The 23,840-nt window shown below is 40.9% G+C and overlaps 1 protein-coding gene across 1 annotated transcript in view; it reads right to left on the bottom strand.

Moving 5' to 3' along the window:
• Positions 1-23,052, bottom strand: part of galnt9 (polypeptide N-acetylgalactosaminyltransferase 9) — an 81,978-nt gene extending 58,926 nt beyond the window's left edge. Inside the window, exons 1-2 of the mRNA XM_026321917.1 lie at positions 22,812-23,052; positions 7,972-8,152 (exon numbers count right to left, since the gene is read on the bottom strand). Of these exons, the coding sequence (XP_026177702.1) occupies positions 7,972-8,152; positions 22,812-23,052 (422 nt within the window). The remainder of the gene's footprint in view (positions 1-7,971; positions 8,153-22,811) is intronic.
• Between the last annotated feature and the right edge of the window lie 788 nt (positions 23,053-23,840).

The raw sequence follows: 23,840 nt of genomic DNA, 5'->3' as shown, positions 1-23,840 counted from the left end.
ACCTTTCAACAATGACAACTAGCAAGTGAAAATCTAGCAATTATAAAGGATGACGCAACATATGGTATCTTATTTTTTGTGAAATTACAAACCCTTAGCATATCACCAAAAAAAAAGTAAAAGGGTAGAGTAAAAGAGTAAAAGGGATTTGTAAAATTTCCTCTTTGGGATTTACATAGCATCTTTTACTCATGCACCATAGCACTTGTCACATCAGTTCCCACTGTAAATTGATCCAATACTCCAAAAACTCACTGGAGGCTGTTGTGGGGAGATGGACACAAAAACCATAGAGGCCATGCTGGAATACAGTGACCATCCTCCTCACAAGATCCCAATGGACCCGAGAAGCAGCTACAGTGGACAACTGTCTATTACTCTACTGTGAATGTCTGAACTCTAAATGCAAATATTATATGTGCTGTCATGAAAATGTAGGGAGAACATGGAAACTCCACACAGAAAGGCCCCAGGGTCTAACAGGATTCAAATCTGTAACATTCCTGCCGGTGACAGTACTAACCACCGCAGCACTGTGCCATCATTTTGTCACCCGATTAATGTTAATTAATGTTTCTAGCTACATTAGCTGCAACAGCCACTGGGTTAAATTGCAACAATTATGTTTTTTGTCATGTGAGAACCATGCAAGAAGGCTACACAACGTTGACCAAAGTCAAAAAAGTGAACTGTAAGCTAATAGTTGGTTATTTACACACATAAGGTTTGAGGTTTCCTGTTTCCCTGTATGAGTGACTCCTCTTATGCATGTAATGGGAACCATTGTTCATGTCAACTTATTGATTTATTTTTTTTACCCTCTACAGCTTGTAAAGACACTAAGTTATAACAAATTTCACGTCTATGGGATTTGAAAATCGCACTGCTTCAGATGATGACTTTGATACTAAAGTGGTTAATCATTTTGTCTTGATATTCAGGGTCTTTGGTGAACCAGGTCGCCCCACTTTTGTAGTTTTATTTCTTTACTTCAATCAGCAAGTTAAAAACCCTAAGGCAACACTGCAGGAATATAATACAGGTCACTTTTTGAGAATCGTGACACTGTAACTACTGTAAATATTGCCATCTATAGAAACACAGGTATGACAATCTGCTGCCTATTCTCATTGCCCAAGTTCACTAGTGCTTGCTGATCTGGACTAGGAAAGCTTAATTTCATGGACTGTTATCAGTCACTTCCATTACTACAGCCCACATGCATCTGACAGCAGGGGTAATAAAAAACTGAACCGCAGAGACGGAGCACACTGTGTACATCTATCTATACATTAAGGCCTTTCTCTCATGCTCTATTCTTAAGAGTAAATGCACAAGTGTTTAGATTGATAACCCCTTCACTGTATCATTTCAGTCCTCTCTATTTATGCTCTCCCTCAGCAACTCCTTTGTTCCCTCTCACATCTTTCTCTATTGCCTCTCTCAATCAGCCTTGCCAGGTCTATAAATACAATGACAAATCTGGCGGTGAGTTTGAGGGGGGATTTTTTTTGTACCGCCTCACTCTTCCGCCAAGACGCAGCCACAGCATGGCAAATGTGCAAAACAAAGTAATGTATATTCCACTGCTGTTCAGTTATACAGCTAGTGGAGAGGCTGTGTTTAATGAATATTACCAGAGTCATATCTTGAAAATGTCAGCGCAGACAAGGCAACCTCATCACTTCTGGTCGAGATGTGTTGTGAAGCTGGATTTCAGTGTCAAGATCGTGAAGTGTTATTGTAGTTCCATCGCCCTAGTTACTGGATCCAATTTAGGGCATCGCTCAACCTTAAATTTATACCTGTCTGCAGTAGTGGGGAAGCCTTGTAAAGCCATAACAGGATGAGCAATCGACTCATCTGTTTGTAATGGGACTGAGCTCACTGGCCATAATTTGACCCGGAACAAGCTTTGACAGGAACAGAACGCAAGATTAAGATCTATTCCTATCATACCTCCTCCTTTCTCCTCCTCCACCAGCCTGCAGCCCAAACCGCTCCCTCTGACTATTTCCCCGCTGGTTGCTCTTATTTGCTGTGAAATTTCACATTAACCTCCCATAACCTGAGCAGTGCCAGCAACACCAAAGCAACTTTCCAATCCACGAGCACTCCTCTGAGACAGATAATCGTTTGCCTTGTCATTTCTCCATCCCCACCATCCAGAAGATAAACTCTGGCACTGGAAAGAGCAACAATTTGCAGTGGGAGCTTCTGTGCCACCGAGACCTCATGATCCCATTCTGCAGTATCAGACGCTTAAGAGATGAGGTAAGCCTGTTTCTTCAGCCTCCCTTTCTGGTTATCACCCTCCCACAGGAAGACAAACATGAGACGAGGGGTCCTCAGGGAAGCAAAGCATCTGCTTCAATATAGCTTTGGGTTTAACAACTATTTTAACCAAATATAAATCAAATCTTCAGCAAAGTGACAACAGAGATAGAGGTGAGATTAAAAGTAATTGAATAAGAATCCTCCTGCAGCAAGGGAACCTGGGATAGAAAAACAGATTTGATGATTTAAATTGCATTTTTCGATGTATGAAAGACACAAGTCACATTTAAAATGTTTTTGTTTGTTTTGTGGGCATCACTAATCTTACCAGCTTGTCTCCCTTTATTGTTTTTCTCTCCACAGACCAATGAGATGTTATTGTACCAAAACCTCCCAAGGACAGAGAATGGCAGTCTCAGAGTCACCATAACATAGAGCCTACTTACAGTAAGTCCCTTGGGATCTCAGTTAAGAATGTCACTTGCGAAGTGAAGGGCAGAAGAGAAAAATACAGGCTAGTGGCAGTGAATGGGGATTACAGGTTTTTGTGGAGGAGGCTGTAATTATTATGAATTGGTTTTGCTGCAGATGGGCAGGTTTGCAACAAGAGAGACTTGAGAAAGTGCGAGACATTCAGTCATGCCGATGGCCTTTGCTTCCCCGTAGTCATCAAAGTCCTCTGTGCTCAATGACTCCTGTTCAATTAAAAGCCCATTAGACGGGAGGTGCGTGGTTTCTAACCTCACTTCTGCAGTCCTGCAGTCACCTTTTCCCCCTAGAACATAATTACTGAGTCAGAATTAGAAATCAGAAATACGGTATGGCTTACAGCTTCAGACTATATGAGACAGAGAACAGCATCACACAGCCAGGAGAAAATGGGCCTTAAGAACTTTTTCATATTCTCATCTTAAACCTGTTTTATTTTTTTTTCTGTTTGCTCATGTCCCAGTTGGATTCACCAAACTCACTTAACCAGACAAATTTGTCAAGAGATAGTTTCAGCCTAATGAATGTCATAATTAGCATAATCAATGCCACTGAAATTGCCAGATAATACTGCCTGTTCTGCTCTGATTGTGAGCAAGTTTCAGGCAAAAAAATGTTAAGAGTAAAAAAGAACATTTTTTTCTCAACTAAGCTTTAAAGGGTGGTATATTTGTCCTTTGTTGAATATTTTTTCCACATATTCAGACCATTTGAAACATTTTTGTAACACTGTTATCCTGCAGGCTGTTTCTGAAGCTATTTACATGCAATTTGCATTTTTCTATGAGCACCTACTCTAATTGGAAATGAGTATAGGTGACCCACCTCCAGCCAATCAGCATACTACTGGTCTTTTTCCATAATAATGCAAATTCTCTTACTCAACATCTTCACATGGAACAATGGCTGCAGTTGAAGACATAAGACAGTATATAAAGGTCTATAAACCAGAGGCAGTCTGAATGGGAAAAGGAAGAACCTACTGCCACACATCTGAGACTCCAACAGGATGTTTACTTTCTAACAAAGTAAAAGTCATTTTTCAAGCATAGCTGAGGTAGCTAGCTTAGCTTTAGCACAGATAATATCATAGTCCTTTGCAGAGTATAAGAAACATGAGCAAAAACATGTTTTGACTTTGCATCCACAGTTGCAGTGCACCAGACTTCTCTTAACAGAGCACCCAACTTTTCAGCTGGTCTTGGTACAGTTGTTTAGTCCACACCAGAGTTTGACTGACTGTCTTTACATGAGTCCAATTAAACCAACCAGAGTTCATTTGAATTGAACTAAGGTTCAGACTAGTCCTGCAACAACGCTGGCAGTTACAGTTTTGTGATGGCTGTAACGCATCCATTTTCTTTCTTTGAACAATTCTGTCACTTGCTCAGAGCAGTGCTTTGATGTTTCTCTTGTTCTTCAAAGTGCTGCATCAGTGACATATAAAGACAAAGCAAGGAAAACTATGTTTGCACTTTTCACTGTATTGATTTCCATTGAGCTTCACACCGACTGTACCAGGTCTTTATCATACAGGGTACCTACTGGAAGGATGGATCGAAGCTTTGCCATGTTGACACAACATATTGTGTTGACCTGTGCGATTGTTTACAAGAAATCTTCTGTAGGCCATATCCAAAAATGACATGTCGGATCAATGGCCAGAGACACAAATCAGACACAAACCAAGAAGGAGGAACCCTACAGCATGGCACAGAGGATTGAAGACTGCAGATTGTATGAAGACACACCTACAAAATCTAGCCACAGCCGATGAACCCAGCTCACAAATCCATCTACAAACACACAAAACAAAGTCAGTGATATTTAAAACCAGAAACAAACAACTGAGCAAACCCCCAACACTTGCTTCCCTTTATCTTACATCCCTTTTTTTTTTTGTTGAATTAGTTGATTAAAAAGGGAATTTCCTTAAACCCTTCCATTCCAGAGGCACCCTGAGCTGATTTATTAATTAGCAAAAATCTTTTTTACTCACCCTCCATCCCCCTTTTCCAATCTTGTCTAATTTTTCTAGGAGTGAAAAAGAAATCGGAACAAAGCGGCATGGATGAAATGAATTGTTATCCCCATTAAAGAGCTCAGAAACCTCTCTTGGCCATCAGATCTCCTCTCAGTGTCTCTGCCTGTTGCTATTGTTCTGTGTGATATAAATGCTACTGGCAGCACTGATTACCCCTCCTGCAGTTCACAGTGCTCCAATTGTAATTCACTTTCTAAATATAAAATTTAGATTAAAAGGACCATTAAGACCGCTTGCTGGGTGTCCACTGGGGCTCTCAAAAAAAAGTATTTCAGGATTCCTTTTATTGCACCATTATAACATAGCTCTTCAACAATCACCATCATCTTATCCATGCCCTTTCATGTTGGGATTCAGCGTATGTGAAGTCATTTCCTTTTCTTGACTCCCTGTGACTGAGGCCCAAGTTACCCTGTGGCAAAATTAAGTGAACTTCATCGACAGAAGAGGGAGGATGTGTATTAAGTGGAGCTGGCAATAAGGCAGAAGAAGAAGATGAAGACTCTTGAACAAGAAGTAAGGATAAGAGGGAGGTGTTATCTGTGAGGTCATCTGACAGCGGCGCCAGCAGAATGCAATAGTAATTGGTTTTTAGTGGCCTGGCCAGTTTGTCTGTTTTTGACTCTTGTCCAAGAAAAAACAACACACAAACAATACATTCTTCTGTTTGGTTTTTATGAAGATGAAGTATGAACAGTCTACCTTACCACTGTGACTCCAATACTTTAAAAACAATAGTTATGACAAAAGTTTACTTTTACTTTTACTTCTTACAGAATTGGTACCTTTGCACAACAACATCTGTTACAAATATCAATTCCTACCATTATTTTTAAAAACAATGTCAAACCAGCAGCCAGTGTGGTCTATAAGGTACCACTGTAATATTGCCTTGTACAGGCATTGGTGTTTATCTGCAATAGCAGTAAATATGCAAGCAGATTAATTCACTGGCAGTGAAAAGTTGACAACGTTTCATGTTCATGTTCACAAATTATATGCAGGATTGCTAGAATGTTGAAGTGCAGGAAACAAGTTTACTACATGCCAGGTGCCACTTGGAAACTAAGAGCAGCCAGTGCAAAATTAATGTCATAAAACACCAGGTGTACAGGAATGTCTCCTGCTGGCAGCCATTAAATTTACAATGGTAACACTTTTGTGCTTAATATGAAAACCAGCATGAGGCTGTTTTTGATTCACGTGACATTCCATGCATGTCATCAGCTGGCATACACAAGGTTTGGTTTTGTAAGATCGTAAGTCCAAAATCACAGCGACAAGATTGGAAAAAATTCAAATCAAACCTTAGATGAAATTAACCTCTTCCATTCACACACAGTTTATAGAGTAAAAACACGTAAAACAAAACAGCTGTAGCTCCTAAACCACAAAGACTATAAGGCCTCATCAGAAACCAACCCCCTGCCCCAAAGCTTTTTGTCAAAGAAACGCTCTGATATAAAAATAAAACATACTGTATATTTCAGTCTAAGTAATTACCTGTGGCTTTATCTTCCCAGTAAAATGACACTATGGTATTGTAAACAAAATGTCAATGAATAACTGACTCAAATGAGAGAAAGATATTAAAAGATTACAAATCTAAATTGTGTTTTTCCAGGCGAGTCTCCAAAAAGGACATCTGGAGTCTCCAAAGAGACACATGGTAACCACATGACACTCTTAGCCAGTGGAAATATATATTTTCTTCACTTTACGTTTTGATATTTTGATTCATGACATATATTGATATTTCAGAAAGAATTGTAACAAATTTAGTTTACGCTTTCACTTCTATGTGTTTAGCTGTATAACAGTCAATAAATAAAAGAAATAAATAGTTAGTCTTCTCTGTAACCCCTGCACCTCAAACCCCTGAAAGTGACAGAGAGAGAATAATTTTTTTTTAGTAAGTTTATTAAGGCTCAGAGCTCCAAAACCTATATAAAAATAAACTAATAAAGAAGGATTCCACTGTGTGTGCGTGGTACTGCTATAGTGTACAATGTAGAGCCCGGTTTACACATGAGGAGGTAGGTCTGTATTGGCCCTTCGGATCTGCATTTAGTATGTCTCATAGCTCGTTGAAAAGCTCACCTTCAAATCCCCTGAGATGCAGTTTGTCCAAGCCCATATATGTAAATGTACATTGTCAGTACAAATTACAAGTCACAAATCACATCAGAGAATAGCCAGGACTGGCTAAAATAGATGCTAAAAAGTCAGCCTGCCAATTGCATTGTCAAGCATTGTCATGCAGGTCAAACCTGTCTGTTAACTCAACACATAACTAAACTACACAAAGCTAAAAGCCACAAAGCCAAAATAAAAAATTATCCATATTTGTGTGGTATGTCAAAACAGCACGTATGTTATAGGAGAATGCTTAATTATTAACTGTGTGGCAGCTGTGTTATAAAATACAGTTAAAGAGCGCTATCTCTGTATTCAGTAGATTTCAGTTTAGTTCAATAGATTTCAGAGTTCAGATGTGTCCATGATTATTAAAGGGCTGTGATGTTATAAGACAAGAAAGGGGGAGAGAGCCGTCTCTACATGACAAGGCTGTCCCAGTGGAGATGGAGAGGTTAAAGAACAAAGCTCTTTGGTTACTGCATCAGACTTATAAGATCCATCCACCAGCCTCTCCCCGCCAAGTGAATACTGACAGCCTTATGTTGGATCACAACCATTCGCAGCATAGCTGTATGTGTTTAGAAACAAAGATGAAATGTTCTCATATTTGTCCTAAAGGGAAGTGTTTCTGAACTGTGGAACAAATTTATTTTTTTTTTGCTTAGCAAAAGAATTAAGAAAGCTAAATCATTTCAGACACACCCTGTATTACAATTCTGCTTCAATTTTGGCACAGTAAATGTTCTGGAGATTTAACAAATTTCCAATGGAAAACTAAAAGAAGAAAAATACACAGCAGACTAGATGAATATGCCAGCTTCCTGGCAAAAGTCCTGCAGTACATTGTGTGCCTTCACAAAAATAAAGACTATCAACTGCTGCAGGGATTAAACTGGCAAACCTTCCATTTGCAAGTGTCTCTGACATTACAAAATGCTGTTGGGGATAAAACAGGTGTAGAGCTGTGGCTGGTAGGACAATCTACATGACAGAAAAGGGGAAGAAACAGGAAGTTGACATACTTTTTAGGCCTGTAGTCTGGGATGCTCCTGTCCAAGGAGATGCGGTCACTGAGCTGAGCATTGTAGCCATACTCTTCATACTTCCCTTCAGCATCACGACTGTCCCCTCCCAGAGTGGCAGCAGCTCCCCCCTGGCCAAGGCCTCCGGGTCCCTCCACCAGCCCCATGGGCTTTGCCAAACCTGCCAAAAAAATGACACAGCAGAAAGACAATCATCAACATGTACATGGCCATGTGTGGAGGCTGACACACTTACAGAGAACACAGAGCGACAGGTGAGAGAAGAGGCCAAGCAGACAGGCAGCTGATTGACATTCTCTAGCAGTGTGAGGAGAGACTGGTGTATAGCAGTTCACAGACCCAGCAGGGCTCATCCATAGGGCATCATTACAATGTCTGTCTGTCTGTCAGTGAGAAGCTGCAAAACACCCACATGGACAGAGACATCACAGGGATGAGCAGAGCAGAGCAAAAGTTGAGAGACACACCAATACAAGGGCCAACAATAGAGACTAGAGAGAATTTATAGTGCACAGCTGCAATGGACATAGAGAAGAGCTCAAATTTTCAAAACTGAAAGAACTGGGAGAAGGACTAATTATACCTTGATTTGATGAGAGAATATTTTCCAATTCACCTCAAAATCCACTTGATAGGTTTTTTTAGAGCAACTGTGTTAGTCTGAATAAGCCTATAAGTAGTAACCATTATGCTACTTAGGTACTAAGGACCTAAGCTATGTAGTTATATCAACAGTTCATTCACAACCACATTGTTGTTAACCATATGCCAATGGTAGCGAGTTCAAAAGTAGGGTAATTAGATTATAATCATAGTGCCAGAAATACAGCAGCGGTGTTTCAGTAGCCCCACTTCAGGTGGGTATGGTATATTAATGTTATTACTGTTTCAAGTCTGTTTTCGGTCCCTGATCTCTGCTCTGCGAGTCCCTGTCAGCGTATTTTTTAGTTTTTGCAAACAGTCTGTATAGAGTTTGCTATATATGCTATATTTAGTACAGTGGTTTGTCTCTGCAGCATAAATAAAATCCTAATGTTCAAATACAGTTTTAAGTCCACAGTTAGACTTAAAATGTGTGGTATTGTGTTTGACTGACATACACGGTACTGACAAGATGGTCAATGCTAAAAAAAAAAACACACACACACACACACACTTTACCATATTTCTGGAGATGTTATTATAATATCAAATACTGCCTAATATAATTGTAATTAAGTTATCTTATTAAAGTCTTTAAAATGTAAATCTGGCCTACCACAGATGACATGTGGGGTGCGGTTAATATTATTACTGATAAGGAGAACAGACCTTTATGAAATTTCTCTGGATATTTCTGATCAATTTATAATAAATAGGGCAATAATAAAAAAAAAATAACATAAATATCCAGTTAAGAAATGAATAAGATGTTTGAGGAATCTCGGTATATCACATGCTGAAATATTTTGGTCACAAACTACTGGTGGAACAGACGATTTTTGATGAATCTAAAGGTAGACTTTTTTTACCTAAATACATTATGCAGAGTCAGAACAATTGCCCTATTGCAGACACTAACCCTAACCCTGACATAACTGCTTGTAAAGCATCACTGACATATATTTTAATAATTTTGTTCCGTGTATTTAAGAATCAATTTTAAAAACACTGACTTTTACAGACACCTTTAGTCCAACACTGAGCCACCAGATGTTGCACTAAGCCCCTAATGGCTCAATATAGCTAATTATAGAAGCATCATAGAAGCAGTGTGGAGCACCACCATGACCGTGAAGTGGTTATTCAAACACTGCTTGTTCCATGCAGGTCCTTTTATCCCACAAAGAATCCCTGAAGAGCAGCCAGATTGCCTATTTGTGTGTTTAGGGGTGAATGAGGGCCGATCTTTGGTTAGCCTCATCATTTTAAGCTTCCTTGGTCTAACATAACTAAAATTCAGCACCGGATTTAACATGTCAGACTTAAAATTCCCCTCTGCTCTCATTAAAATGACTTATGGCTGTGATTTAACAGACCATCTCTTTTGTGCTGTGACAATGACATTTTCAGAAAGGCAAGGATAAAAATGGGGTGCAGTGCCAAAAATGAAAAAGCCTGGAACAAAAAAAGCCTGCTCACAGATTTAGACCTGTAAAGGAGTGTACAAAAATGTTTTTTTTTTTTTAAAGGAAAACCTTCTCCAAGGTTATTAATGTTTGGTGTACACTTTCCTTAGAAAAAAATCATCAACTTCCCATATCAACCGCGATTTCAAGCTTTATGTGTTAATGGAACAGTCATTTTTAAATAGCCGAAATCACAAATTAAGAGTGGAATCAGCTGCTGCCAAACTCATGCTAAACATAAATGGTGTGTTTTGTCTACTCATCATCCATCCATTCATCCATCATATTCCGCTTATCCGGGGCCAGGTCGCAGGGGCAGTAGCCTAAGCAGGGACACCCAGACTTCCCATTCCCTGGACACTGCCTCCAGCTCTTCCGGGGGGGCACCGACGCATTCCCAGGCCAGCCAAGTGACATAGTTCCTCTAACGTGCCCTGGGTCTTCCCCAGGGCCTCCTTCTGGTGGACCATGCCCAGAATACCTCCCCAGGGAAGCGTCCAGGAGGCATCCAGTACAGATGCCCAAGCTCATGACCATAGGTGAGATTTGGAATGTAGATTGACCAGTAAATAGAGAGCTTCGCCTTTCGGCTCAGCTCCTTCTTCACCACAATGGACCGGTACACCGAACGCATTGCTGCTGCCGATGCACCAATCCATCTGTCAATCTCCCACTCCATCCTTCTCTCACTCGTGAACAAGATCAGAAGATACTTAAACTCCTCCACCTGAGGCAGGGTCTCTCCCCTGACCTGGAGATGGCAGGCCACCTTTTTCTGGTTGAGGACCATGGCCTCGGACTTGGAGGTGCTGACTTTCATCCCCGCCGCTTCACACTCTGTTGCAAACCACCCCAGCGCACACTGAAGGTCCTGGCTCGATGGAGCCAACAGGACTACATCATCAGCAAAAAGCAGAGATGAGATCCTGTGGTCCCTGCCCAGAGTCCAACATCCAATCTGACTTAAATTTTTGAACCAAGTGCTACTGAATGAATAGTTAGTGTATAAATACCAGCGTCAGCTCACTCAGGGTTATACCATTATAGTTTCACTTCACCCATTAGTAGAACAAATTGGGTTGTGCTGAAAAAGCCTCATATTATAGGTTAACTCTATATTTTACTGTACATTTATCTTTACAGTTTATCAGTAGTTGCAGCTTTATTCATATATGTCTCTGCCAGTTTGACTACTTAAAATTCCACAAAACTGTATGATAATGTCAGATAATTGTTATGCTATCCAAGCTTCCAGTGTGGCCTCCACTGAAGAATCAAGCTGCGTCTGTTCTCAATATCAACAGATGGACACACAGACAGTAAGTAAACAGTGCATACTAATGAGGAGCTCAGTTCTCAGCTTCACCCCTCCAGGAAGTGTGGAGTAATCACCATTTTTGGATGGCCTCAAATCCTCGGGTGCTACTGAAGATTTGTAATTGGAGTTGAATGGTTGCAAACTAGTTTCTCCCATGAGAGGGATTTAGCATGCCCTGCACTAGTCAGCGTGGTGGCATTTTGACAAGTATGGGTTGGGTTCACATCACTGACTAGCCATCTGGCACAGCGGCCCTTGTCACACAATAATACGGATACTCTCCAGAGCCGGAGATTCGAGTCTGTAGGGCCTCACTGTCTCTGCATGAGTCTTGGAATCAGGACAGTGCCTGCCAGCTTTATTTTCTGGTCACTGTGTTATTTTGATCCCCCACTGTCTTACACTTTCTCTGTCTGATTGAAAGAAATTCGATTATGGGTTGCGGATTCTCCCATATCTGAAAATCTAATGCACCGTTGCCTGTCTGAAGCACTTCACAATAAAGTTCAAGGATTCCAAAGAAATGGTTTCATGATGCAGAATTTGTATTTCTCACATTACCACCGTACTGCAGCAAATAGATACTGTCTAGAGGCTTCATTTTAAAGTTTTAGAGATCTTTTGCAGGGTTCTGTTATTATATAGCTGCTGCTAGCTTTGATCAGTCCTGGTGGGAAATTTCTGATGGTTAAGTTGCTCTGCCTGGATCTAATAAATTTTTTATGTTTACTCCAGTTTGTCTTTTCCTGAATATTGTTTGTGAAAGCTGCCTAAAATAAACCTCACAAAGTCGCACAAAAATCCACCCAAAATGGATTACTTATAAACAACTGTAGACGCTTTTAATATATGACTTGAAAGGAAGAACTGGACCGTGTACGTCTATGGGTACAACGTTGCAGAAACACTGTGAGATAGAGCTATTTCCTATTCCCACAGTGACTACCTGAGTTAAAAATGTATGTACATATGATTCTGGCATGTTGTATAAAAGCATTCAAAAATGGCCTGTTATGTTCTGGTCAAAAACAGATGACAATGACCAACCTCCTCTGGCCCAACTGTGACCAATATAAATGAAAAGACCTAATTAATGTGGATTTATAAACTAAAACAAACAATATACCTGTAATACTTGACTAACCAACTTTAATATATTCTTGTATTTTCAGTTACTTATTCTTTCACTTACTATTTCTGACATGAGATCACACTCCAACTGTACTGTAGCACTTTCATCATCTCACTACAAGGCAATTACAGCCCAACATCTGCTTCTTCCACTCAGGCTTCATTCCCATCCAAAGCGTCAGCTGGATGTGAATCCTCACAACTTGAGGTGCCAATCTGAATCTCATTGTGTCTGAGTGTACATCTGTGTCTGTGCTCATTCCTCACAATGCTTTTGTCCAAATCGCCCTGACATGATGCATTAAACTCATAACAGCTATAGGTAATACATCAACCTTCAGAATGTGTCTGACCTGCACTTTATAAGATAAGATAAGATAAGATAGAGTCAGAAACTCAAAGATGATGCTTTTTTTAATGAATGATTTAATGCAACAGGATTAATATGTGTCTGAAAAGATGCAGCAGAGTTCTAAATATTGATGGTGAGTGGAGAGTCGGGGATTCAGAGATCTCTTCAGGAAGAAGAAAAAGAACTCTTTCTAGAGGCTTAAAGCAGTCAAAGGCCAAAACAAATCTATGAAATATTGAAAGCTGGGTGAAGAGCTGCATTAATTCTAGCCACTGCCACTCAGCAGCAGCAGGCTTGTTTTTCTGTTTATCTTTTATTTATTCAGCTATAGTTTCACTGCAAGGCAACCACCCTTTGACAGGAATGCTCTGATCACATTCACACAGATATTCGCACAGATTTTGTTGTTGGGTTAAATCCATTCGTACTCACTGTAAACATTTCAAGACACTTTAGTTCCATTTTGTCAAAATTGTCAAAAAATATGGAGCCAAAGAGAGATGAGCAATAAAAATGTGGTTGTTATTAATTATCCAGCCTTGCACATTGGCTGCCTTTTGATTGAATGTCATCATTAATATTGGTAATCTAATCACTACATGACTTTAGGCTAACAGTGTAAATAAGAGGAATGCTCTTCATCTGAAATTGCCATTATTGTCTGTGGTGGACTGTTGATTGTCAGGTGAGCCACTGAATTCATTATCATGATTCCTCAAGGCTGAGTAGAATTAATTCTTATCTGTTTCTGAAACTGTTTTGTCAACCGGCGCCTCATCTACATATCGTTATTAAAATATATTTCATTTCATCAGGCCTCAGCGTGCTGTGATGTGTTGTCCCTGGAGCCGCCATCATCACACACTGGCCATCACGCAAAACAACATATAGACACAATGTGATGTGTATCATTAAAATAAAGTTAGCGCATCAAGTGTGTGTCAACATATAAGACAGCAAGTGTGACATTTCTCATCAAGACTTTGCCCCAGCAGTGTTAGCATGTAAACAACATCGGTTTCCTTAACCGTAATTGGGCATTATAGATAAGAAGCATATCTGGTGCTGCAGCTGGGCTGTGAGGCTACTATCCCATCTGCACCTGCACACAGGGAGAAGGCTGTGACTAAAATGCATGTCTCATGACAACAGGCCCAGAGTAAACATGAGTTGTGGGACAGCTGTAGAACTCAACAATGACACATGTAGCGTTGGTCAGAGGAGGAAACTGAGTAACAGAACATTCACAGTATCTTTTTTTCTTATTTTCAAAAATTTCTGTTTTGTCTATCAGAACAGTGGAAAATACAAGCAATAAAGACAAATTCCAGTAGTTTGCCTGTCAAATGCAATTTAAGTTTGACTGTTAGACTAGAAATTATAAAATGGAGTTTGTTTTTATTCATTAGATATTACCCCTCATACAGGCTGTCCAAACATAAAAGCTATGCGTATGCTATGTCATGATGTTACTACTAAGTACAGAGAAGGTGACAAGCAAAAAAAGGTAGTAAAGTAAATTGTATGTATGAGGTAGAGGCACACAGCATTGCAATATAGGTTTTGAATGGATATATCGAACAGTTACGCCAAACAATAAAAAGGTGGGGCCCAGTACGTTATAGTACAATTCTTTATATGGGTTCAGTTGACAATAATAAACAAAATAAAATACAATGTGCGTGGGTATAATCATTCAACAGTCACAGTTCTCACACCGAATGCATGTGTTAGAAGTCAAAAGAAGAAGAATATAACTACAGTCTATCTCTGGAGCTCACTCCCTCTGTGTGTGTGCGTGTGTGTGTGTCAGGTTCAGTCCTACCACAAGAAGCAGGTATAACATGTGACTGTTCTTAAATAGTTGAAATACAACTGAATTGACATTAAATTAGAATAATTTGTGTCAGAGAGTTAATGCTTGCAGTAGTAACTCAACTCCTCATAATAAAAAACATAATAATAAATTCAGTCAGTGCTGCACTCTTATAATCTACCTGAAATCTTTTAAACAATAAAAATGCCAGCACAAATGCCAGCACCAACATTGAGATTCACCAACATCCACACAAAACACATCTCAGGTATCAATATCAAAGGTGACATTCAAAACAAAAGGTGCACATTGTTCATCAAAACAAAATACAGAGTTTTAATATACCAACATGTCAGAATATGCCGCTTTTCAGAGGTATTTCATAAATCCAGCCTTTAGATCGCTAACACTTTTAGCATAAGTGAACGGAATTTTTCACAGCACCAATTAGCTAGCAATCAATACAAAGCACGTTAGCTAGACTTAATGTCAGACCTCAAAGCCCACACAGTGAGTGTGACAGTATAAAGTAATGCTATGAAATAAGACATCATAGCAAAGCTGTGTAGCTTTATACACTTTATATGATTGTGATGAGGTATAGGGGGCTCTGGATAGAGAAAAGTGGAAACCTTCACTCAAGTGGATGGTTTTCACTCATCTATCACCTAAATCTCTCACCAACTGGCTCCAAGCACCACACCTGTGCACTATTTCAGCTGGCGGGCTAAACCACCCACTCATGTGGTTTAGCCCTGGGTGGATGAGGTGCATTGTGCAGCCAATGGCCAGAGTGGAGGAGATCCATGCTGGGTCCAACAGTCGAGTGTAGAGGAGTAAACCTTACAAATCAGGAGCAGAGCCTTTACGGCGGACCAGTAATGTAAACCATCATCACTGCGGCACCCCCTGCAGCCAAACTGGTATCAAACATATCACTCTGCTTTCCTTTGGACTACATCAGTGAGGCCGAGAGGGGGGGTTCTGTTGACTGGGCATCCCAGGATCCCCATACATATTTTGCCCAGGCTTGCACTCTAGAGAGGCCACTCCAGTGCAGCTGCTCACATGCAGAAGCAACTACAAGAGACAGCAGTTACGAGTTATAAGTCCAGAGTGACTGGGATAAGTGACTGGGGCACTCCGGGTTGTCTCTGACGGTGGGAAGGAGCAACGCAGACCCACTGTCCAGCTGTTGCCCGCCCAAGCTGAGCAGCCCCCAGCCAGTAATGTGCTGACCCACCACAGTTCGCCAGCTTCAGTGGGAGAAGAAATTTAAAAAAAACACCAATCTTGCGACTAGCAAGCTGGAACATCAGAACATTGTGCCCTGACCTCTCTGATGATCTACGACAGGTTGACAATGCCAGGACAATGCCTGTTGACGATGCCAACAGCCATCATCGAGCACAACCTCAGGCTCAAGATTGTCTTAAAGAGCAGGACTACACACTCTTCTGGGAGGGAAAAGAACCTGAAGAACACGGACTACATGCAGTTGGATTGAAAACCTCTTTATTGAACTCAATTGAACCCCCTTTAAAGGTACAGCTGGAATCCTCACTCTCTGTCTACGCTCCCACACCCTGTTCCTCAGCGAACAAAAAGGATCAGTTTAACAAGAAGCTTGAGACTGCGGTCAGGGAGATTCCTGCCACAGAACGCCTGTAAATGCCCGGGGACTTCCATGCCTGCCTTGGAGTTGACCATGACTCCTGGCCTTGGCCCCAACGTCAAAGAGGCTCTCAAAGACTGCCCAACCAGTAATGCTGTAGAAAGGTGGAACCACATCCGTGGAACCATCTACAGTTCTGCCATGAAAGTCTTTGGCAAGAAGGAGATAAAGAACCCAGACTGGTTCAAAGTGGAAATCACTGAACTTGAGCCAGCTATTGCATCGAAGCATGCAGCACTACTCAACTACAAGAAGGAGGCATCCAAGAAGAAACTTGATGCACTCTGGTCGGCCAGAAACAACACCCAGTGGATTGCTTATAAATGCATCAATGACTACTGGCTGAACCTTTGTTGGAGCGTCCAACTCTCCACTTTGACAAAATCCATTCGGTTTAGGAAGGTATGAAGTAAGTCTTTGGCCAAGATAACAGAGAGATGGGCGGAGCACTATTAGGAACTCTACTGGAGAGATAACCTTGTCACTGAGCAGTTGAGAATACTAACCCCCTGCCTGTCATGGAAGAGCTCGACGTTCCACCCTCTCTAGAAGAGCTCAACAAAGCCATTAACTCTCTAGCATGTGACAAAGCTCTGGGAAATGATGGCATACCCCTGGAAATCATCAAGGCTGGCAAGAACAGTGCTGTCCTCAACCATCTCCATGAACTCCTGCAAGAGAAGTGCGGCAAGCAGAGACAATCACTCTACATTGCCTTTATTGATCTGATCAAGGTTTTTGACTAGGTCAGCAGGAATGTCTCTTAGGGACTGGAAACTCCAAAACCCAAACTCCTAAGGATGATTATATCTTTTGTGAGGATTTTACAACAGAGCAAATGGTCACTGACTTAAACCAATGTGGGGGTTGAATGTTTGCTTGACCCTTTCATGGTATGTGGTTCTGTCTGTTTATTGGTTTAGTGTTTTAGGGTAGAAGGTTGTAAATAACTGTCAACAATTTGTTTCTTTGATGGTAAGAAGACTGAAGATAGTACCTGAACAAACATGTTGAGTCTGTTCTAGATTAGTCCACCCCTTTCTTGTCAAAGTGTATATAAACTGGTGTTGTAACACATGTCAGAGGATTTCTGCAAGGACGTCCTCTCCAGGCCCGTGATTAAACCTGAGATGATTCATCACACTTGTGGTTGTTTTCTGAGAATTAGCAACTCTCAAACTTAAAGAAATTTCTGCCACACTTTCCATGAAGTCAACTCATTAGCTGCCTCGCACATGCCTGCAGAGAGTTTGGACTCACCACTAGCCTCAAGAAAACCAACATCCTTGTAATTCCAAGGATTACACCCTTGAGGTGGTGAACTTCACCTTCCTCCATTATCTTCAGCAATCTCTCTCTGGACACACAGATTGGCAAGGCAGCAACAGCAGTGATCCACCTAAAGAGGGTCTGGGACAACTCCTTGCTGACAATCAACACTAAGATGAAGGTGTACCAAGCCTGCATGCTGAGCACACTGCTCTACAGTAGCAAAACCTGGACCCCATATTCCTATTAAAAACACAGACTCAACTGCTTTTACCTACATTGCCTAAAAAGGATTCTGGACATCTTCTGGCAGCACCATGTTCCAAACCAAACTGTTCTGATGCAGGCAGGAATACCTAGCATGTTTGATCTGTTATCCCAGAGACGACTGCGCTGGTTTGGACATGTCAGCCGTATGGATAACAGATGAATCCCCAGAAATGCTACGGCCAACTTGCCACTGGCTTCAAGTCGGCTGGAAGACCCCTCCTCTGCTACAAAGATATGTGCAAAGATCTGAAGGCAAGTAACATCAACCCATCAGGCTTGGAAGTCACACTCACAGATTGTGGAGACTAGCCATCAGGTCGGGCATCAAAACTAGCGAAAAGGGGAGAGAGCACTAGTGGGAAGAGAGGAGAGTGCAAAGATGAAAGAGGGCAGACTCTACAACTACAGATGTGGAGTCGGTGTAAGCTTGCAGTAACTGCAACAGCACCTGTCGCTTAAGGATCGGACTCTACAGCCACAGCAGGTACTGCAAACCAACTGTCTAGAGACCCCATGGTACAAATCCATTGTCTCTTGAGGAAGAATGATGCCAACATGATTGTGATATCATGTATGTAGGTGTCAAATGCATGTTTTAAAACCCCTTTTACAGGATTTTTGTTTTAAAATAAGTTAGCTTGAAAGAGCCTAAGATGGTGTTTTCAGCCAATTTAATAATAATATTAATATTAATATTAGCCTAATTATCTAGCTAGCTACAACTGATGAAATCTACGAGCAACAGTGTCACTTCAGACAGAAATGGAAAGTCCGCGCTTATCTATTTCTACCTACATTACATGAGCTTAGTTTAGTTTTTCTGTGCCAATATTTACATTCAAAATTCTTATCATTCTATCGCCTTCTAAATAATAGCTGCTAATCTTGTTTGTGTAAAGAGTTAATTTAAGCCAGTCAGACTCAAAGGGCTTCAGCAGGTAAATACAACTGAGGAGGTATTTACCAGTGCTAATGCGGTACTTAAGGTCAAAATGCTGCTTCATAAGCTTGTTAACAAGCTTTAAACCCCCTCATCTGATTAGCCAAAGAAGGTGGCATCCACGGCACAGCAGTGCTGCTGATAACCCTCAAGTTGCTCATGTTGCATGGAATGGACTGCAGATAAAGCTTGACTGCTGTTTTCTTGTTGGGAGTCCAGTGACCATCCATCAGACGACTATAAAAGAGGAATTCTCCGACTTGTTTATGTCCTTCAAATCTAATTGGACCTTGCTGCAGCTCCCATGGCATGCCATTGGTAGACAATAAACAGCAGAGGGAATGGGCAATTACTTCATATCGCTGCCGGACATGGTAATAGTTATTGGCGCACTAAGTCCTCCTCTCACCATAGTTATGCCCAATGGCCATACACTACAATTTGTGGTCTGTGCACGATTTAGAAAAAGGGGCAGTGACCTCGGATATGAGGAAATGATTAAGTATGCCATTAAAAAGCTCAAGACAAATCATGGAGGGATTGTGACAGCCAGCGAAGGTTTCCACACTGTGTGCACTCCTGAGTACAGATTGCCTCTGTCAAAGAAAAATTACGTAACTGCAATTGATTCCTTTTTCTGTTTCTGACTCCGGTTGTGTAAAAAGCGATTAGTGCCTGTAATTATTGTTACTGTGCATTTGAATTTGTCATGTTCAACTCATTTATAAAAAAAACTGCATTTGGTAAATTAATGAAGGAAGCAATTTGTTATATGAAGCTCAATTTCAAATTCTGTCAGACTGACAGTGAATGTACCATCATGACATGTTCTTAACAGCTTCTGGAAACATAAACATACTGTAGGTACGAGACTCTTTTGTTCCCCGTCAGCAGTGGTGGAAGAAGTACTTGGATTCTTTGCTTAGTAAAAGTAAAAATACCACAGTATAAAAATATAAAACAAAAAATATAAAACAAATGTTACAATTAAAAGTCCTGCATTCAAAATTGTACTTAAGTACAAAAGTATTACATCAAAAAACATACTTGAAGTACCAAATGTAAAGTACTTATTATGGCACAATTCACATTCATTTATATTATAGGCTATTATTGGATTTTAATTATTGATTCCTTATTGTGTATATCAGTTTGGAGCTAATTATGACTACTTCATATGCATATAATTTGAATGGCTTTACATACTGCTGGGCAGCTTGTTAATTTCCCACCAGGGTTCCAGAAAGTCTAATGGTTTTACTGTCTTTTGTATTATTAATCTGGTTCTGAAAAGTACAGTAGATAGCAACTGAAGTTATCACATAAATGTAGTGCAGTAAAAAGTATATTTGCCTCTGCAATGTAGTGGAATTGAAGTATGAAGTGCCAGAAAATTGAAATGCTCAAGTACAATAGTTTAGTAAATGTATTTATTTAGTTACTTTCCATGACTACCTGAATTAATTGGAAGGCGTCAAACAGTGCCCACCTTGCATTTAGTTTGTGGGGCTATGGTGTGTTCCTCTTTTCAGTCCATAATCAACTCGTACTTTCTAAACTTGTGAAAGACCTGTAAATTGTGTCCCAGCTAACTGTGCTGCACAGTCAATAAATTAAATAAATAAATTATGAAGCTTAACAGACAACTGCCATAAGTCTATTTTCACTATGTATGTTTAACCATAGAAGAAGACATGCCTTCCAGTCAAACTATGTAGAAAAAGTCAAATATAAATTACACTCAACCATCTACAATATGCACATTTACATTTTATTTCCCATTATTAAAAATATAATAATATCAGTAACATTTTTCAGTAAGTGGATTATATTTTGTGTTTCTGTCCCACAGCAGTAATATTGTATGGGGCTGACTGACTCCTGCATTGTCGCTGTATAAAGATAAGTGACTGAGAGGATGCATTTTTGAGAGGCAGTGGCCACTGGCTGCGTGCCAGATACCAAGCATAACTCAAAGTGACAGAGTTGACCCTCAAAGAGCCGCCGAAGCTCAGGCATAATAACAAGACCATGCAGGAAAAAATCTACAGTGGCACTGTTTTAGGACCGTGAAGCTGTGAAACATCCTTCAATATGACTGCTGAGAAAATAGTCAAATGCACTGTCAAGCCCCTTTTTCTGAACCTTTCTAACATTACATTAGAAGCAAAATATTTTGTCTTTAACAGTGAAAGGTAAATGCTTCCTTTTATACATTTTTGCTTTTCTGTATGTATTTTTGAATTCTGGGTTTTAACAGCTTTCTGGGAGCTAAACTGGAGTTAATGTGGTATTAAGATATCTGAGACCTCTAACGGTGACCAGGATTAAATACAACAACACAAGTGAAAACTGGCTCCTACGGCACAGCCCCCATCCCTCATGGTCCCCCTTCAACCTGAGCGATAGTAGTTTGTAATTTAGACCTATGATAAACTCACCATTTCCCAGAAGACAACAGCGAGGCAGTAAATAGAAATTGACTTTACTGACAGATAAGGAATCAATCAGCAAAACCTTGCTAAGCAGTACCATTCCACCATGATAAATAATGGAACAATAATGCTCATTTCTTAGTATTTGTTTTAGGAACTGGGTGTGTTAACTTCCATAGTTGGGTGTGAGTGGCTGAGTATTTCAATTTGTAATGCCAGTGAGGGACGAGTTTTATTCCAAAGAGTCTACTTTGAAAATCTACAAATTTGGCACCTGGCATAATAATCACAGAGTCATTAGTATAGGTCTATTGGTGTATCTTTAGTCCTTGAAGATGCATATGAATCAGTTTTTAATAAGATGTAATGAAGCGTTTTCATGTAATTTCCCTGGTATGCAACTAAAATAGCGCCAACATTATAAGAACATTGTAAGCTCTAAGCCTACATATCCATATTTTTAGGTGTGAGTCACTTACGAAGAAAGCAAATGTTACTGGCCCTTTAGACCTGCATCAGGAGACAGAAATTGATTAGAAATGATTAGGGATGATACATTGTCATTAAAACTGAAACAATACCCATTAGTCAATTAGAAATGCAAATACTTTAATTCATTAATTATTCCATACTCCCTGTGATACGTTTTTGGTTTACAAAACCAGACATTTGAACACATCATGTCCAGCTCTGTGAAACTGTGATAGACCTTGTTTTTTTTTCACAATTTTCATACAAACCATAAAAAAAAGACAGAATCATAAGAGTATGTAACCCGAGTTTTAAGATTGCTGCTCCGCTGCATAGAGGAAATCATATACCACAAACTATTGGCAAGATAATGAAATACACACCTGTCATAATGCTACAACATTAGAATCTCCCTCAGAACTCAGACAGTGTGAAATCTGATCTGTTTCAGCAGAGTTGCCTCCTGTGAAATGCTGCTGCTGAGATACAGGTTTGACACACAACTACAGACTGCAAAGCTGGCAGCATAAGTTTGTGTGAAGTTTGCAGGTCACTTTTGGGCTGGGGAGGGGATTGGGGGGGGGGGGGGGGCAGCTGTTAAAGGGACAGCCCAATTAAGTCTATGAACACAAAGGGTATAAGCACATACAGCAAGTATTGCACTGTAATACATCATCCCGTTTCATTAGCTTCTTAACAAGCAGGCTTAGGGCTTTAAAGACAGCAGGCCCCCACTCACCGTCACGTTTGACGTTGTTTCATGTATAAAATGAGGCTGATTTTTCAGCGCTTCGCCAGAGAAATGACATTAGCCTACAGTCTGACAGGAGAAAAATATGCTTCAGGTCCACGGAAAAACTTTTAGGTTTTGACATGCCAAACTATCTTTTTAACATTACACAAGGGCTGTTTATTTAACATCATTTTATATGGTGTTTCGTTTTTACTTGGTCATTTTGCTTTATAATGTTGATGACCTCGTTACCAGCAGGTCACATATTTAGGCGGTGTTTGGGTCGTGAAGCGTTTCCTACCGTTTAATTGATTGTAGACGACATCCTCCAGCCTCTCCAGCCTCTGGAGAATAGACTGTCTGTCCACCAAGTTGGAAACTTTGCCATTCCTGGCTCGCAGCCTCTGGTCAGAAAGACGCCCTATCTGGATGAGCTCCTCGGATCGGTCTTGGATCCTGCAGTACACCGAGAACAGGATAATCCCCACAAAAACTAAAATGTTGACGGTCAGCAAAGTTTTGATTTTGCGTGCCACAGCCATGAAAGAGAATATTGTCTGGCTGACTCGGTCAAGCCCAGCAGCTGTCCGTGTGCGGTGGCCTGCTTTGACGCTTTACTGAGTAATGCAGGAGGCTGATTTTGTGCTCGGTGGAGAGAAAAGGTCAACTCGTGGAGACCCGGCGAGCAGACTGGTCCGTTCAGCACCTCGGACAGCTCAGGATGGCTGCGCTCGCTTCGTAGCTGGGCATCACACCCGTCACATGGAAGTTCAAGGTGGGAAAGGTTGGCTTGGCGTCCAGGGTGCTCGGCTCCAGCTTGGAAACGATGCGTTTTATGTTCTTCACTACCGAGGAAACAGCTGCACACGGTCTGTCTGCCGTTTCAGCTACATATTACAAGCGAGAAATGACGCCAGGGAAGGCATTCATCCTCTCGAACAGCCTAGGGCAGTTGCAAAACATCTCTCCTCCGCAACGTGATAAGTCGCCAGTTCCTTAGCCCCAATATGTCTGGTCCATCTTTCAGGAGGTGCACCGCAATAACCGCTGGCATTTAAGTATCCTCCTCTTATCACTGCTTTGCTGTGGCATCTCTTTTTATAAAGGCGTTGTGGCACCTGATCCGTCCCGCTCTGCAAATACGAGCCCGAGGAGCTTATGCCCCCAAAAATATGTGCATGCTTCAAAAACAAGGTGGCGGTTTTCTCCCTCTCTCTCTCTCTTCCTTTCTCTCCCCCCTTCTCTTTTCGCTCCGTGTTTGTGCTCCGTCAGTCCATCGCTGCTTCGGCGGTGCAGAGCAGGACGAGATGAGAGCAGATTTGCCCTCAAA

The sequence above is a fragment of the Mastacembelus armatus genome, chromosome 9, assembly GCF_900324485.2.
Source record: "Mastacembelus armatus chromosome 9, fMasArm1.2, whole genome shotgun sequence".
NCBI classification, from domain to species: domain Eukaryota; kingdom Metazoa; phylum Chordata; class Actinopteri; order Synbranchiformes; family Mastacembelidae; genus Mastacembelus; species Mastacembelus armatus.
This window is presented reverse-complemented; position numbering and strand designations above follow the sequence as displayed.